This window comes from Culex quinquefasciatus, chromosome 2 (assembly GCF_015732765.1).
Source record: "Culex quinquefasciatus strain JHB chromosome 2, VPISU_Cqui_1.0_pri_paternal, whole genome shotgun sequence".
In the NCBI taxonomy this organism is placed as follows: Eukaryota; Metazoa; Arthropoda; class Insecta; order Diptera; family Culicidae; genus Culex; species Culex quinquefasciatus.
In genome coordinates this window covers 84,768,627-84,787,607 of record NC_051862.1, presented here as the reverse complement: position 1 = coordinate 84,787,607, position 18,981 = coordinate 84,768,627, and the positions used below count along the sequence as shown (strand labels likewise).

General features: G+C 34.8%; 1 protein-coding gene across 6 annotated transcripts in view; it reads left to right on the top strand.

Annotated features, from left to right (window-relative positions):
* LOC6042530 (fat-like cadherin-related tumor suppressor homolog) overlaps positions 1-18,981 on the top strand; it is a 660,890-nt gene that overhangs the window by 518,026 nt on the left and 123,883 nt on the right. For all 6 annotated transcript variants that reach the window (XM_038257357.1, XM_038257356.1, XM_038257355.1 and 3 more), the window contains exon 8: positions 9,938-10,093. In XM_038257357.1, coding sequence (XP_038113285.1) covers positions 9,938-10,093 — 156 coding nt within the window. The remainder of the gene's footprint in view (positions 1-9,937; positions 10,094-18,981) is intronic.

Sequence of the window (18,981 nt, the reverse complement as noted above, 5' to 3'; positions counted from 1 at the left end):
TGCCGATTGTGATGCCATCTCGTTTGGGAAGTTTTCCAACCGGGCACGAGGTGTGGGGGTGCTTGTTAGCAAAGTCAAATTTTGGATGGCACTTGCTACACTTTTGGTGCACACGAACAGTTCCACACACCTACGCAAAAACACACAGAGACACATTTTTGGACATAATAGCACACACCCGCGTCCATACTCGTGATTTTCAAAGCACATACTAACTAGTAGTTAGTGGGAGAAATGCGTGTTCAGATGTAATTTGTCCTGCCTCGGTGGAGTCGCTGGTAGGCAGTTGGACTCACAATCGAAAGGTCGTCAGTTTGAATCTCGGGGTATAAAGAGAGGTTTGCAATTGCCTCAACAATCAAGCCTTCGGACACCTAGTTTCGAGTAGGAATCTCGCAATCGAGAACGCCAAGGCAATGCTATAGAGCGAATAATTTGATTTGAACCTTTTCAAAAACAATTGGAAAAAAGCTATCGAATATAAAATAAAACATAAAAGATAAATTCTAAAATTAAAAAGAGTGGACAACATTGTACATACGTTTTTAATAAAGATCTATTGTTGATAAGATCCTCTAAAGATCATTTTTGGAATCAAAAAAATCAAATCAAAATTATTTATTGCCACCAACAAAATATTAAAAAGATTCGTTTAACAAGTAAAATTACCAGAATAATAATTCAATAAGCTTACTCAGTTATAACTCTCAGTACTCATTTTTTTACTTTCAATCACTTTAAATACTCTCATTACTTTTAATTAAACAATATTTAACGAGTTATCGAATTGTCAGCTTAATTCCAAAGGAATTAATAATAATTTGTCAGTCTGAGGCCTTGTTGGAAACCCTTGGCCTTTCAAGTGGATTTGGTCCAATTTGTGCCAGAGTGTAAAAAATGGATTAGGCCGATGCAAATATTTAAAAAAGTTTTTGTCCCTCGGCCCTGGCCGAGGTCAAGGGGGGGGGGGGGCAAAAAAATAAAAAAATATAAAAATTTAAATAACAAGCCATAGTCTTCACATTTAAATGAAAAAGTGTTTTAAAAGGCATTTTACACTAGTTCAGTTGTTTTGCAATCATTAGTTTTCAAAAAATCTAAGATCTGACAAAAACAAAAATTGTATCGAAATAAAAGATTTTGCATCGAAAATTTTCAAAAAATCTTAAGATTTTTTAATAAACCCAAACATGCTAAAAATGATTTAAAACGCAGAAGAATGTATTTTAATTTGATTTCAGCTGGTTGCACTTGAATTTTCATTGAAATTTTGAAGTTTATTGTAAAAATATTTTTTTTGCCCCCTGATTTTTCGGGCCAATTTTGAAGGGGGAGGGGGGTGACAAAAACTTTTAAAAATATTTGTACCAGCCTTATTGACATCTAAAATATATGAAAAATAGAACAGTTCTCTAGGATTTCGGTTATTCGATTTTTTTTTGTATTTTTCAAACTGTCCATACAAAAATGATGTATGAAAATTCAAAAATCTGTATCTTTTGAAGAAATTTTATGATCGATTTGATGTCTTCGGCAAAGTTGTAGGTATGGATACAGACTATACTGAAAAAAATGATACACTGTAAAAAAAAATGGTGTTTTTTTATTTTACTTTTTATCACTAAAACTTGATTTGCAAAAAAACAATATTTTTAATTTTTTTTATTTTTTGATATGTTTTGAGGACATAAAATGCCAACTTTTCAGAAATTTCCAGATTGTGCAAAAAATCTTTGACCGAGTTATACTGCCCATGTTCGCATAAATGTCCCATATGCAAAAACAGCAGGCTGAGAAAAACGCATTTGAAGTTTGTCCCATACATAAGGCTGCGTGTTAAGTTTTCGTGAAAAAACTGGATTTCCTCAAGATTTCTTGAACAAAGTACTGGACGTTATAGGCTCTTTCGAAAGAGCACACAATTTTGAACCAAACTGCATCAACAACTCGAAATCGATAAAAATGCATATGGGACATTTATGCGATCAGGGGCAGTATAATTTTTGCAAAAAATCGAAATATTGGTTGCAAAAATTTTTTAACTTCATTTTTCAATGTAAAATCAAATTTTCAATCAAAAAGTACTGTAGTGAAATTTTGATAAAGTGCACCGTTTTCAAGTTAAATCCATATTTAGGTGACTTTTTTCAAAATAGTCGCAGTTTTTCATTTTTTTTTTAAATTGGTGCGCATGTTTTCCCACTTTTGGAAAAAAATATTTTTAAAAAGCTGAGAAAATTCTCTATATTTTGCTTCTTGGGACTTTGTTGATACGACCTTTAGTTGCTAAGATATTGAAATGCAAAGGTTTGAAAACAGGAAAATTGATGTTTTCTAAGTCTCACCCAAACAGCCCACCATTTTTAATTGTCGATATCTCAGCAACTAATGGTCCAATTTTCAATGTTAAAATATGAAACATTCGTGAAATTTTCCGATCTTTTGGAAAACAATATTTTCAAAATTTTAAAATCCAGTCAAGACTAACATTTTAAAAGGGCATAATATTGAATGTTTGGCCTTTTGAAATGTTAGTCTTTATTCAAAAAAATGTAAACTTTTTTTTTCGAAAAGATCGGAAAATTTCACAAATGTTTCATATATTAACATTGAAAATCGGTCCATTAGTTGCTAAGATATTGACGATAGAAAATGGTGGGTTGTTTGGGTGAGACTTAAAAAACATCAATTTTCATGTTTTCAAACCTTTGCATGGCAATATCTCAGCAACTAAGGGTCGTATCAACAAAGTTAATAAAAGGAAAATATAGAGAATTTTCTCAGCTTTTCAAAAATATTTTTTTTCTCAAGTGGGAACATGTGCACTTATTTTGAAAAAATGAAAAACTGCGACTATTTTCAAAAAAGTTACCTAAAAATGGATTTGATTTGAAAACGGTGCACTTTATCAAAATTTCACTATAGTACTTTTTGATTGCAAATTTGATTTTACATCGAAAAATGAAGTTGAAACATTTTTGCGACCAATATTTTGATTGTTTTTTGCCTTCCTCACTGAGGTAAGGCTATAATCCCGCTCTAAACATGAACTTTTTATTAAAAGTTCAAAGACCCACCTTCATTTATACATATCGACTCAGAATCGAAAACTGAACAAATGTCTGTGTGTATGTATGTGTGTGTGTATGTGTGTGTGTATGTGTGTGTGTATGTGTGTGTGTATGTGTGTGTATGTATGTATGTGACCAAAAATCTCACTGAATTTTCTCAGCACTGGCTGAACCGATTTTGATCAAACCGGTTGCATTCGATTTGATTCATGGTCCCATACATCGCTATTGAATTGTTTGAAGTTTCGATAAATAGTTCAAAAGTTATGTATAAAAATGTGTTTTCACATATATCCGGATCTCATTTATATGCATGTAAACGATGTCCGGATCCATCATCCGACCCATCGTTGGTTAGGTAATCGAAAGACCTTTCCAACGAGTCCACAACATTGAAGATCTGGCAGCCCTGTCTCGAGTTATGACCACTTAAGTGATATTTATGTACTTTTTTGAAGCCGGATCTCACTTAAATGTATGTAAACGATGTCCGGATCCATCATCCAACCCATCGTTGGTTAGGTAATCAAAAACCTTTCCAACGAGTCCACAACATTGAAGATCTGGCAACCCTGTCTCGAGTTATGACCACTTAAGTGATATTTATGTACTTTTTTGAAGCCGGATCTCACTTAAATGTATGTTTACGATGTCCGGATCCATTATCCGACACATCGTTGGTTAGGTAATCGAAAGACCTTTCCAATGAGTCCACAACATTGAAGATCTGGCAACCCTGTCTCGAGGTATGACCACTTAAGTGTTATTTATATACATTTTTGAAGCCGGATCTCTATTAAATGTATGTAAACGATGTCCGGATCCAACATCCGACCAATCGTTGGTTGGGTAATCGAAAGACTTTTCCAACGAGTCCACAACATTGAAGATCTGGCAACCCTGTCTCGAGTTATGACCACTTAAGTGATATTTATGTACTTTTTTGAAGCCGGATCTCACTTAAATGTATGTAAACGATGTCCGGATCCATCATCCGACCCATCGTTGGTTAGGTAATCGAAAGACCTTTCCAACGAGTCCACAACATTGAAGATCTGGCAACCCTGTCTCGAGTTATGACCACTTAAGTGATATTTATGTACTTTTTTGAAGCCGGATCTCACTTAAATGTATGTAAACGATGTCCGGATCCATCATCCGACCCATCGTTGGTTAGGTAATCGAAAGACCTTTCCAACGAGTCCACAACATTGAAGATCTGGCAACCCAGTCTTGAGTTATGACCACTTAAGTGATATTTATGTACTTTTTTGAAGCCGGATCTCACTTAAATGTATGTAAACGATGCCCGGATCCATCATCCAATTCATCGTTGGTTAGGTAATCGAGAGACCTTTCCAACGAGTCCAAAAGATTGAAGATCTGGCAACCTTGTCTCGAGTTATGATCATTTAAGTGATATTTATATACATTTTTGAAGCCGGATCTCAATTAAATGTATGTAAACGATGTCCGGATCCAGCATCCGACACATCGTTGGTTAGGTAATCAAAAACCCTTTCAACGAGTCCACATCATTGAAGATCTGGCAACCCTGTCTTGAGTTATGATCAATTAAGGTATATTTATATACATTTTTGAAGCCGGATCTCAATTAAATGTATGTAAACGATGTCCGGATCCATCATCCGACACATCGTTGGTTAGGTAATCGAAAGACCTTTCCAACGAGTCCACAACATTGAAGATCTGGCAACCCTGTCTCGAGTTATGACCACTTAAGTGATATTTATGTACTTTTTTGAAGCCGGATCTCACTTAAATGTATGTAAACGATGCCCGGATCCATCATCCAATTTATCGTTGGTTAGGTAATCGAGAGACCTTTCCAACGAGTTCAAAACATTGAAGATCTGGCAACCTTGTCTCGAGTTATGATCAATTAAGTGATATTTATTTACATTTTTGAAGCCGGATCTCACTTAAATGTATGTAAAAGATGTCCGGATCCAGCATCCGACACACCGTTGGTTAGGTAATCAAAAACTCTTTTCAACGAGTCCACATCATTGAAGATCTGGCAACCCTGTCTTGAGTTATGATCAATTAAGTGATATTTATGTACTTTTTGAAGCCGGATCTCAATTAAATGTATGTAAACGATGTCCGGATCCATCATCCGACACATCGTTGGTTAGGTAATTGATAGACCTTTCCAACGAGTCCATAACATTGAAGATCTGGCAACCCTGTCTCGAGTTATGACCACTTATGTGATATTTATGTACTTTGTTGAAGCCGGATCTCACTTAAATGTATGTAAACGATGTTTGGATCCATCATCCGACACATCGTTGGTAAGGTTATCAAGAGACCTTTCCAACGAGTCCACAACATTGATGATCTGGCAACCCTGTCTCGAGTTATGACCACTTATGTTATATCTGTGTACTTATTTTTCTGGATCTGAAAAAAAATAGCTGGCAAACCACTTATATTAAAAATGAGGAAGGCATCAACCACATAGGTGGATTAAGTTAGTTTTTTAATCAGTATTGATTCAAAAATTCATAAATTGCTCAAAGATTTTTTGCAGAACCTGAGTGTTTTTTTTTTGCAAATCAAGTTTTAGTGACAAAAAAATAAATTAAAAATCACCAAAAAAAATTTTTACCGTGTATCATTTTTTTCCAGTGTAGTCCGTATCCACACCTACAACTTTGCTAAAGACACCAAATCGATCAAAAAATTCTTTCAAAAGATACAGATTTTTAAATTTTCATACATCAATTTTGTATGGACAGCTACCAAATTTGTATGGAAAATTATATGGACAAACTGATGATACAAAATGGCTTCTTTGGGCATACCGAAGGCACCAAAAAAGTTTCAGTCGGATTATAATATACAAAAAACATCGAATGACCGAAATCTTAGAGAACTGATCTGTATGCAAAAAAAAAAAAATAACAAAATGAGTAATTCTCGCTGAAAGTGGACCACTATTTACACAAGGTGCTCAAAAATCAAATGCAATGTACTTTTCCAATAGCCCCCACCAAGTTTTGAACGAAACCATGTTTGGTTGGTTGAATTTGTCCTCACCTCGGCGCCACGAAGCTAAAACATTTTTTTTAATTGGTAATTTTTTGACTTAGGCGCGTCTACAAAATTGCTAATAACTTTGCCAAACTTCAACGAACCCTTGATGTTTAGGGGTGTTTTGGAAAGGAAATGAGCAGAGCTTTCGAATGCACTTGTCAGAAAAATACCGTTCCATACATTTTTTAGCCATAAAACAACAATGTATTTTTAAAAGTCATTTTGAAGGCCGGCGCCCCGCTTTATCGAAAAACTGACAAATCCATTCGAAAGCTGAGACGATTTCACATAAAGGACCAATAAATCTAAGGTGTATGTTCCTCCTATCTTTTTTAATCTTATTTTGATTCTGAGAGCGCAGCGCTCCGTTCGTATTTCGGGCGCCCAAAATGTTGCATTAGCTTGCCCCAATTTGAGGTTTTGTCAAACAATATAGGTGCTCACTTTTTAAATGATAGTTTATTATCCAAGGATCAAGATGCACTATCGATAATTGACCAATATTTAAGGTTTTGGGTTCTGCCAGGCAATTTAGTATCGAAAAGTTGTTTTTGTTTACTTTTTTTGTTGTTAAATGCTTATTTACAATTATGTGGACATTTTAACAGTAAAACTAATGAATGTAGCATGTAGGAAATTTCACTACGAACATTTTTCTACAGGAGAAAACGTAATTTCGATACTCCAACGCAATGATATTTGAGTTTTAGTGAGAAAAAAGTGCCAATTTTACAAATTTACCAGAATTAACCAGCGCGAACTATTCTTTACATGCGGCATATGTTTTGGAACCCAAAGTATGGTTTCTCATAGTTTTTTAGGTAGCTGAGTTCGGATCTGCAATCAAATTTCAGATAAACAGTGAAATTTCGAGCCACACTCAAAAGTTATTTGCATGTAGTGAAAATGGTTGGGAGCGATTTTTCTATTCCTTGCAAAGTTATGGAAATCGTCATTAATTAATGACTGACGTATACAATCGTTCCACAAAATCAAAAAAAAAGTTTTTAAAGTTTTCATTTATTTTTAAGTTTACATTGAAACCAGCCAAATCACAAAACGAGGTTTGCTGACATTCTCAAAACAATCAGAACTTGAAAAAAACATTCTTCATACAAAAATCCGTGAGTAAAATATCAATTAAAGGTGAGCAAAAGACGAAATATGACCGAATTCACTGGCGATTAAAATTACAGCATATTACCGCAATTAACTTTTGGGTGTGGCTCGAAATTTCACTGTTTATCTGAAATTTGATTGCAGATCCGAACTCAGCTACCTAAATAACTATGAGAAACCATACTTTGGGTTCCAAAACATATGCCGCATGTAAAGAATAGTTCGCGCTGGTTAATTCTGGTAAATTTGTAAAATTGGCACTTTTTTCTCACTAAAACTCAAATATCATTGCGTTGGAGTATCAAAATTACGTTTTCTCCTGTAGAAAAATGTTCGTAGCGAAATTTCCTACATGCTACATTCATTAGTTTTACTGTTAAAATGTCCACCCAATTGTAAATAAGCATTTAACAACAAAAAAAGTAAACAAAAACAACTTTTCGATACTAAATTGCCTGGCAGAACCCAAAACCTTAAATATTGGTCAATTATCGATAGTGCATCTTGATCCTTGGATAATAAACTATCATTTAAAAAGTGAGCACCTATATTGTTTGACAAAACCTTAAATTGGGGCAAGCTAATGCAACATTTTGGGCGCCCGAAATACGAACGGAGCGTTGCGCTCTCAGAATCAAAATAAGATTAAAAAAGATAGGAGGAACATACACCTTAGATTTATTGGTCCTTTATGTGAAATCGTCTCAGCTTTCGAATGGATTTGTCAGTTTTTCGATAAAGCGGGGCGCCGGCCTTCAAAAATGACTTTTAAAAATACATTGTTGTTTTAAAAAATGTATGGAACGGTATTTTTCTGACAAGTGCATTCGAAAGCTCTGCTCATTTCCTTTCCAAAACACCCCTAAACATCAAGGGTTCGTTGAAGTTTGGCAAAGTTATTAGCAATTTTGTAGACGCGCCTAAGTCAAAAAATTACCAATTAAAAAAAATGTTTTAGCTTCGTGGCGCCGAGGTGAGGACAAATTCAACCAACCAAACATGGTTTCTTTCATAACTTGGTGGGGGCTATTGGAAAAGTACATTGCTTTTGATTTTTGAGCACCTTGTGTAAATAGTGGTCCACTTTCAGCGAGAATTACTCAAATGTATTTAGCATTTTTTACCTCTTTTCTGAGAAATAAACATATTGCCATAAAACATTTCAATAAATCTGGAACCTAATTATGCGATTTACTTCTCAAAAGTGCGCATCCAAGCGTTGGCATCGAACGTTTCCGTAATCCCGACACTTTTAACTTGAATTCGGTGGGAGTAATTTGTACGCTTTCAAGTTTCCACTTGATTTTTTTTTTTTCTTTTGAAAGGAGTTTACTTCGCCCTAATGATAAACTTAATGGATGATGAATATCTGATGAGGCGGCGAAAGCAATCGCAGCGTTTTTCCGGAAGGAAAATTTCATTTTCCTTTGATCTGCTGATTAATGGAGTGAGGAAAATTTGGGATTGGTTTTTTTTTTTGCTCTGGATATGTTTAAAAACAAAAAGGTTGATTTTCAACTGTTTTTTTTTTTAATGAACGAAACAATAAAACGATTGCACTCCCATCGATTACGGCGTCATTAAGCGAGCGCTGGCACCAAACAATGCAAACGTTCAAACAAACACGGTGAAATTAAAATAAAAAAAAGCAAGCATGCACTTCACGATCAATTAAGTCCCATCAATTCCGGTGGGATGTGCGTCCCATGCTGGTGGCTACCCACGTGTAATGGATCCGCCGGAAAGGGGGTGGGATCTCGTGGCGCAGGGGTAGCGGCTTCGGCTGCCGATCCCGATGATGCTATGAGACGCGGGTTCGATTCCCGCCTTATCCACTGAGCTTCTATCGGATGGTGAAGTAAAACGTCGGTCCCGGTTTCTCCTGTCTCGTCAGAGGCGCTGGAGCAGAAATCCCACGTTAGAGGAAGGCCATGCCCCGGGGGGCGTAGTGCCAATAGTTTCGTTTTCGGGGTGGGGGGAGGGCGATGATTTGCGGTTTTTCGCATCCCATTTTTGCCCCAAATTGATATCATTCGTTCTTTTTTTCCGGATTTTATTTTTCATGTGTAACAATCATTGTAGATTCCGGGCATTGTTTCCGCGTGGATCGCAAGCGGATTTTTATTTACCAAGTTACACAATTTGCGCAAGTACACGTGTGCGATTTGCACGCTACAATCAACAGCTCAAATGAACTGGACGCGATTGATGTGGACATTGACTAAAGTTTTGGGTCATTGTTGACTTTTTTTTTCGTTACGCGATTTTTCTGGAAACAATTTATTTATTGAACGTGTTTAATCCCACTTTTTTCTGCATTATTAAACCGATACAATTCCACCGTTAATCTACGATTGATTTTCAGGGAATGAAAAGCATTTTGAATATTTTCGAGCTTCATAGTTCTGGAATGCCAACAATAGGTGACAGAAAAAAATTCCATCGTTTCCCGTAATTTCTCTGAAAATTAAAATTAACTGACATCCATCCTTCACACGTGCCAAAAATTCCTCCAAAAAAGGTACCGAAAAACTCATTTCAATTGTTGTCATCATCTTTCAAAGCAACACGACTGTCAGCGAGCCAACTTTTTCCTAGAATTTCCCAGCCCAAAAAACTGACACCGTTAGGGTAAAGTGTCCTATTTTGAACCAGTAATGATTTTCCATTATTTTTGCTTGCAGGTCCTCGTGATGGACAACGGCGCCCCGCAGCTCTCGTCGACGACCCGCGTCGTCGTGCAGGTCGAGGACGTCAACGACCACACGCCCGAGTTCGACCAGAAGCTGTACAAGGTGCAAATTCCGGCCAACGCCAAAATCGACCAGGTCCTGTTCCAGGTGAGTGTCGCGCCGTGTCGCCACAAGCGGCCATTATTTTCAATTTGCTCTGAATGTGTTTTAGACGTTGTACTCTCTCTCTCTCTGTTATGCTTGTACTTGCTCGAAACATACATTTTATGGTTCACATTCACCCCCCTCCGAAATTCTGTTCGCTCCCCTGTGGCGCCTGATGGATCATTTTCCACATCGTAATCTGATTATCATTTAACGAGTTATTAAATTTAGCGTGCATCATAAAGTTCACCGTTTCTCGCGCGGGGCAAATTTCGCAGTTCATGAAACGCCCCGAAATTTTGACTTTTCGTCCTAGTCCCCCCAGATTCATATCAAATTACCCACGTGGGAGCTCACGTGGGCCTTCATGAAAACCTTTTGATAGAAGCGCCTGAAAGGTTTAAGCCCGAGGCTCATCAATCTTGCACAAATCACTCACGTCATCTTGCATGGCACGTGTACTTGCTCACATTTGCTATCTCTCTCACCTGTGACGACGAGTGAAATTAATTTCACCACAGCCCACGCACAGGTGCTAATTCGTCATGTCTCGATTCCAAAGGATTTTCATTTAGCAATTTTAATGTTTTCTTGTACGTCTGGTAGAAATTGTAAGGTTATGTTCGTCCCCACATTTCATGTAGCAAAAGTCGTATTTTGAGCACGTTTTTCAAGAATAAATTCACCCACACACAACCACATTCATTCATACATCGTAAAACCAAAAATCGCACACACATGCACACGATTTTTCTCATTAAAATCTCATTTAGAAGGAAAACAATGATATTGCAATCTCCCAGGAAAGTCGTGCACGTGCGCTAGAGGGGGCGACCTCTGCCGGCAAACTGGCTCGTTCTGTTTTGTGATCTGGTTTCACAATGTTACATGCCATCATTTGTGGGAATTTATGAGAAACTGTGTGCAAGGAAGCACACGGTGTAGAATTTATTATGCTTTCCTAATGAGTTTCTGAACATTGAATCAGCAAAACAATGCAAAATGACTCTCGCAGAATTAGCTACAAATCGATACTAAAAATATCACATTGCAAATTCTTCTTCAAAGTATGCCCAATCCCCCCGGATTTTCAACTAGAAAAAAAAAATCAAATTCCTGCCCTTCTGCAAATTAAATTAACCTTTGATCGCGGGATTGATTCATGTGCCGCTAGGGGCATGCCACTGCTTTTGCAAATAAAACTTTCATTGTTGAACTGAAAGTAATTAAAATTCCAGTGAATAGCAGATAAAATCGCACCGCGCCAGAATCTACATACCAGCAGCAGCACAGCGGGGCGGGAGGGGCTTTACGAGCTGACATAGATAATTGATCTCTGCTCCAATAACCTTTCCAGTATGTTCTGGCATCAATCTCTCTCATGCACAGTGTTGTATGAACTTAGCAGTAGTGACACCCGCGCGACGCAACGTACCTCTGCTCGATTGCATCATCGTGCAACGCAACGCTGCGTGAAGAGTGGTGCACAGTAAAAAATCGTGTAAATTTTGAAGGTTGCATATCGTCGCCATCGTGCTAACTTGTCGTACGTGCATTTTGGGCCAAATTGAGTTAAGAACGCCATTTTGTGCAGCTCACAATGCCTCACCTTGTGACCTTCACAGATCCCCAAAATTCGATTTCAATCCTGAGATATTCAACAAAAACCGAAAAAACTCCGTGCATTTTTGTCACTTTACATATGAAAGTAGTTTCAATCTTGTCACTCCATGAAAATTGATGTAAGTGCGACAAAAGGCCAAAGAGATTTCAGGCCAGGAAAGTTAGGATGCGTTTGTCGCACGTACAAGCTAGACTACCGTAAACATTTGTAATTATAACTCGGGACTCCAGCAACCAATTTCAACCAAACTTTGGGACAATGCACAGAATGGTGAGCCAAACAAAACGTGTTTGTTATTGTTTACATTACGTGCTCTCGTTTTTGAATATTCAAGGTCAAACATTAAAACGCGTTTTTCTCGGAACGTCAAAATGGCGGGTGCGACAAGATAGCACGACGACGTCGATATTACCTCTTTTATGGTGTAATTTAACCTTCATTTAGACTGAAAGAGTTAAATGACACCAGCAAAGTGGTAAAAAATCTCACAATATCAGAGGTAAAATTAAACATTTTCATGATTTTTTTTACTGTGTGTCAGCAAGTTGTGCAACTAGGATCTATACGGTATCGGGTTACAGTGCTCTGATGTTGGCTCGTTTTAAGGGTCAAACCGTGGTCAACTGATGGCCACTTGTATAACGGTAGCTGTGTAGGATTTGTATAAATTGCTTAGTTTAAAAGTGCTTTAAAACGACTTAAATTTAATGAAGTTATTTAAATTAAGCCTCGAACTTTCAGAATCATACAGCTGTAATTTTTTTTTATGGAATACTCAGGAATTAAACAGCACTTCGGGGCCATGTTTGTTACTCATTGTTTGAAAATTAGAATATTTTTGGCAATCAAAACAAATTCACAAATTACAAAGACGAATTTCAAGATATAAATTTTCCCAACAAAACTGTAATAACAAATATTTTTTTTAAACAATTCATTTATAAGGCCAGATCTTTTTTATTTCTTTTGAAAAAAACATTGTTTCAAATTTTATTCAAACCTTGTTAAGCAACTGACAAAATCTTTACATGAGCGTTTTTTTTAAATATATTATTCATGTATACAGTCCAGCATCCGATTATCCGAAGGCCTAGCGAAATTTTCACTTTGGATATCAAAAACTTCGGATAATCGAATCATTAAAAAAAATTGACTTTTTTTATTGTCTAGCATTAGTATAACCCCTGAACTGCCCTGATCGCATAAATGTCCCATATGCATTTTCATCGCTTTTGAGTCATTGATACAGTTTGGTTCAAAATGGTGTGCCCTTTCAACATACAGTTCTTTGTTCTAGAAATCAGGAGGAAATACAGTTTTTTTTCGCAAAAAAACTTAACAAATGTGTGGGACAAACTTCAAATTCGTTTTTCTCAACTTGCTGTTTTTGCATATGGAACATTTATTCGAACATGGGCAGTGAACTACTCTAAAGTGATTTAGATTTTTTTTTATCTAAGATGGCGGCCAAAATTACGGCCATTGAATATTGAAGACGTGCATTTTTTTATTTAATAGGCGCGCGGCGTATTTTCTGAGCAACCTTAAGGAGAAAAATAGTCACCGCTACTTTCAAATGTATCTTATAGGAAATTTTTTCAGCTTTCCAATGTTTCTAATAGCGAAAAGATTCATCGAGAAATTTTTGAGATATCTATACTTTAAGTTTTTTGTTCTAAATTTCTTTATTATTTATTCGAATCTTTTTAATAACAAGTTGTGAAACTTGTCAAATGATGTGTTTTTGTGACATTTACACATCAAAATGAGCAAAATAAGACAAGAAACAGTTTTGAAGAAGGTTGCAAATCGCTAAACCTCTTTAAAATTATTTTTTACCAAGTTTTTGAATATGTCGGATTTATTTAGAAATAAAACTCATGAATCTGTCTTTAAATATAATTTTGAAAAGAATTAACAGATTATTGCAGAATTTTTGTGTACAAAAATCACTCGTCTGCTCAGATTCAACTGATAAAACCGATTTTTTTGCAAGTTTGAGTTTAATAAGGGTATTACTACATTTTTATGATAAATTAACATATTTCCTTAACCAAACACTTAGCTATCCCTTAATGCTTACATGGTGTTTTCAACATTCAGAGTAATGTATTTTCAACAGTAACTTTTTAATGCTTTTTTCAGAATTTTATCCAATGAGAATATGACTTTTGAAGCTTGCATTTTCGATTTTAAATCAAGTTTTGTATCCATGCTCCTGGTTCTTGTTTGATTGAGGCATTATCATACTTGTTCATTAAAATCAAATATTAACCTTAACAATCTTAAATCTGCAAAAAAAAAAATCGGTTAATTCTTTAAAACAAAATTATTACGGTTTTATGATTTTCTTTTATGAATAAATCACGCATATTAAAAAAACTCAGGTAAAACAGAATTTTGTTAAGCAATTTGCAACTTTCTACACAGTAGCTTCTTGTCATATTTTGCACATTTTGAGTCAAAAAATGACCTACAAAGCACATCATTTGACAAGTTTAAAAAACTATTACCGTAAACTGGGATGACTTTGATAGCCCGAGGTGACATTGATAGAAATTTGATTTGGCCACTGATTTTGATACATCCAATGTAACAGTCACATTTTTGCATATATGTTCGGTAATAAGCTATCCCTTAATGCTTACATACTCATAATTCTCAAAAATGTTTAGATATTAATTTGACGGGCATTTGAAAAACCTATCAAAGTCACCCCGGGCTATCAAAGTCACCCCAGTTTACGGTACTTAAAAGTGACCAATAAATAATGAAGGAATTTAGAACAAAAAACTTGAAAAACAGATATCTCAGACATTCTCGAAAGCAGCGATGGCTATTGTTTCCTGAAAAGTTTGTTCTAGAAAACACACCATGAGGCAGTCAACCATTCAAATTTTACTAATCAGGGGTCGCAAAGTTGAATAAAATGTTGAAAGCAAGAAAATAAAAAAAATACGATTTTGTTTTGTTTTCACTTCGATTATCCGAAGTCCCATACAAACTTTCTTATAAATAATCGAACTTCGGATAATCGAGGCTTCGGATAATCGAGTCTGAGCTGTAAATTAATTTAGTTGAAACTTTTTTATTAAAAAAAAGTCCGTTCCGTTATTCAGACTCCTGGTTGCTGAGATAAAGCTTAAATTTAATGAGAAATGATCTTTTCTCAGTGTTACCTAACAAGCTGTCATATTTCAATTGATGATAACTTGGAACCATTTTTTTTAAATTTTTGTGTTCATGTATGATTGAAATGTGAAATTTTCGGCATGTTTATACATTAAAGGTTGACAGATTGAATAATCATTAGCGTGGTTCACGTTTCTATGAAAAAGACAAAAGTTGTTATTTTGTCTTGCATCAACCGGAATTTCGTTCTTTTATGTCCCCAGAAGCACTCCTGTAAATTTGAGCCCATTTGGTAAGGTCTAGGAGCTCCAGTTTTAATTTGAAATTTATATGGGATTTTGATTTATTTTCCATGGGAAACTATCTTTTTTTACATTGTATTAGGATTTTTTTTTTATAAATCGATGAAATGACTTGATTCTTGTAGTAAGAGATAGGTTTTGAACTTTGGAACAACTTTGTAGAACATACCAACAAGCTAGGAAGTGACCCTTTAAAGATACAGATACTTTTAGATGGTGGCTTTTGAAGGGGCCAGCCACCATCTAAAAGTATCTGTATCTTTAAAGGGTCACTTCCTAGCTTGTTGGTATGTTCTACAAAGTTGTTCCCCAGTTCAAAACCTATCTCTTACTACAAGAATCAAGTCATTTCATCGATTTATAAAAAAATCCTAATACAATGTAAAAAGATAGTTTCCATGGAAAATAAATCAAAATCCCATATAAATTTCAAATTAAAACTGGAGCTCCTAGACCTTACCAAATGGGCTCAAATTTTCAGGAGTGCTTCTGGGGACATAAAAGAACGAAATTCCGGTTGATGCAAGACAAAATAACAACTTTTGTCTTTTTCATAGAAACGTGAACCACGCTAATAATCATGCCTTAAATTTGAAATAGATCAAAATAGTAGCGTTTTGTCATTTTCGATTGCAAATTCAAAGGCTTATCTTTCAATAATTTTGTATGACCCTATGTTCGATATTTTCCAAAAACCTTAATTAAAAAATGCAGTACAGAATTTTGTAGCAATCTAACTTTTGGGAATTTTACTTACATAAAAATGTGGAATAAAATACGCGGGTTTCTGTTCACTTTTATTTTAACCTTAACCTGCAACTTTGACAAAGAGATTGATCTGAAATCCCTTCATTTTACGATTTTAAATAGTAAACATGCCCATTTGAAATGTTCAGCCAATAAAATTGTAGGAGACTTGTATGGATAAGCTGATGATGCAAAAACTACTTTCACAAAGTTTCATCTGAATAAAAAAATAAAGATGATTGTGAAAACCTAGTAGGTAAATAACTTAACTGTGCTTGTTAAGATATTGCCATTTTCCTAAATCATATTCATTTTTAATGAATTTGAGAAAAAAAACCACGCCATATGTTTTAAAAATCATTAATTAGAATTTGTCATCTTCTACATTTTTCATTTAATTTGAGCTCTCAAATGATAATTTTTGCAAAAAATAATTAAAAATACATGATTAATAAGAAAATTACTTATCATTAGATATCAGATAATGTATTTTATTTTAATACTGTTATTGTTTTAATGTAAAATTTAAACCTCAATCTGAGTTGTACAGTTAATTTCGATTTATTCTTTAAAACAAAATTATTACGGTTTTACGATTTTATTTTATAAATAAATCACACATATTCAAAAAATTCAGTTGAAACACAACTTTTGATACTGAGCAAATCTCTACGAAATCGGCCAATTTCGACCATTTTTATTTTTTCTATTTTTTGATTTGGCTCAAACTTTGTGGGGGCCTTTCCTATGACCAAATAAGCTATTTTGTGTTTTTGGTTCACCCATACAAGTCTCCATACAATTTTGGCAGCTGTCCATATAAAAATGGTATGTAAATATTCAAACAGCTGTAACTTTTGAGTGAATTTTCTGATCAATTTGGTGTCTTCGGCAAAGTTGTAGGTATTGTTGAGGACTTTTGAGAATAAAATAGGTACACGGAAAAAAATTGCTGATTTTTAATCAACTTTTTTTTCACTAAAACTCAATTTCCCAAAATACGTATTTTTTGATTTTCGAGATTTTTTGATATGTTTTAGGGGACAAAAATCCGCAACTTTTGAGCTATAGAGAAACATGGTCAAAAAATCTGACGCCGAGTTAACATTTTAAAAGGGCCAAACATAGAATATAAAGCTCTTTTGAAATGTTAGTCTTGATTTAAAAAATTTCAAAATATTTTTTTTCGAAAAGATCGGAAAATTTCACGAATGTTTCATATATCAACATTGAAAATCGGACCATTAATTGCTGAGATATCGTTATTAGAAAATGGTGGGTTGTTCTGGTGAGATTTAGAAAACTTCAATTTTCGTGTTTCTTTTTCTTAAAGCAGCTGTATCTCAGCAACCAGAGGTCCAATCGTCAATGTCTCTTAGACAATTTTATAGCAAATTTTCTGAACTTTAAAAAAAAAATATTTTTAGAAATCGTCACTCATGGTTACTATTTTTAAAAATCAAAAAACTGCACATATTTCGCTAAAATCAAACTTTCGGTGGCTATATCTTGAAAACGGAACTTTTTATCGAAAAATCTGTAAAGTACTTTTCGATTGCAAATTCAATTTTGCATTAAAAAATTATGTCAAACTTGTTTTTGCACGAAGCTTCGATTTTTTCCAAAAATCACTATTTAAAAAAAATCATAACTCGGCGTCAGATTTTTTGACCATGTTTCTCTATAGCTCAAAAGTTGCGGATTTTTGTCCCCTAAAACATATCAAAAAATCTCGAAAATCAAAAAATACGTATTTTGGGAAATTGAGTTTTAGTGAAAAAAAAGTTGATTAAAAAATCTGCAAATTTTTTTTCCCGTAAACCTATTTTTTTTCTCAAAAGTCCTCAACAATACCTACAACTTTGCCGAAGACACCAAATTGATCAGAAAATTCACTCAAAATTTACAGCTGTTTGAATATTTACATACCATTTTTGTATGGACAGCTGCCAAAATTGTATGGAGACTTGTATGGGTGAACCAATGACACAAAATAGCTTATTTGGTCATAGGGAAGGCCCCCACAAAGTTTGAGCCAAATCAAAAAATACAAATAAAATCCATTTCCGGTTTTGGTAGAGAATTGCTCTACTTCTTTATTTTATTTTTGTTATCATTTAAATTATTATTAAGTTTTTTTTAGTTAACTTCTTACTTAAAAAATAAATTAAATTGTATCAAAATTCAGCAAAAAAAAAATCAGTGACAAGCCAAGGTTTCAACATTCGGATGAAAAAAAGTGTTTTAAAATGCATTTTTTTATCATACCGATCATAACCATTCGGCCTAGCCTGACATGTTGAACTAAAAGAGTCTTAATTAAATATTATTTGCTTCTTTACCAAAGTTCAACATGTTAATTAAATGTAATTCAGATGTCGATATTACAAATCTTGTTTGAAGTTTTGTTCCCCATCATTGGTTGATGTTTATTTTCAATCCTTAATTCATAATTTAGGAAAATTTTAGTGCTTTGTTGAATAAATTGAATAATAAAGAAACAATAACTCAAAATCCAGGTCAACAAATCTGACGATGAGCAACGGATTTGCGAGAGTTCAATTCAGATTTAGAATTGCAAATCCATAAATTTGTTTTTATTTTTGACAGCCAATCATCCTCACTCTCATACATATCTCATATCGGGACTCTCACAGCATGGATCCCAAAATTCATTTATATTTCAATCCCATCTCTGGTATCACCATTTCTGCTCATTGCACTACCCTCTATAAAAACCCTAGTATAGTAGTCGTATTAGCACGCTCGGAATAGTTAATCACGCTAACTTTTGTTTTTCGAAAAAATCGGATATCCAACGCGCAGTACTTGTAAATAACAAAATCCTATCGTTTTTTATTTCTTTTTTCTCTTTTTTCTCTTCCCCCCGAAACTGTAAACAAAATCCTTCGATCGAAAAATCCCGCGTGGCAAATAAACAAAAAAACATCCACAAACACACACTCAAATCCACTTGCGCACAATTTCACCACCTGCAAATCGAAAAATTTTAAAACACACGCACACCACTCTCTACCTCTGTCTGTCTGTTCTTCTATTACACGTGTGATTGTGCGCGTGTTTGT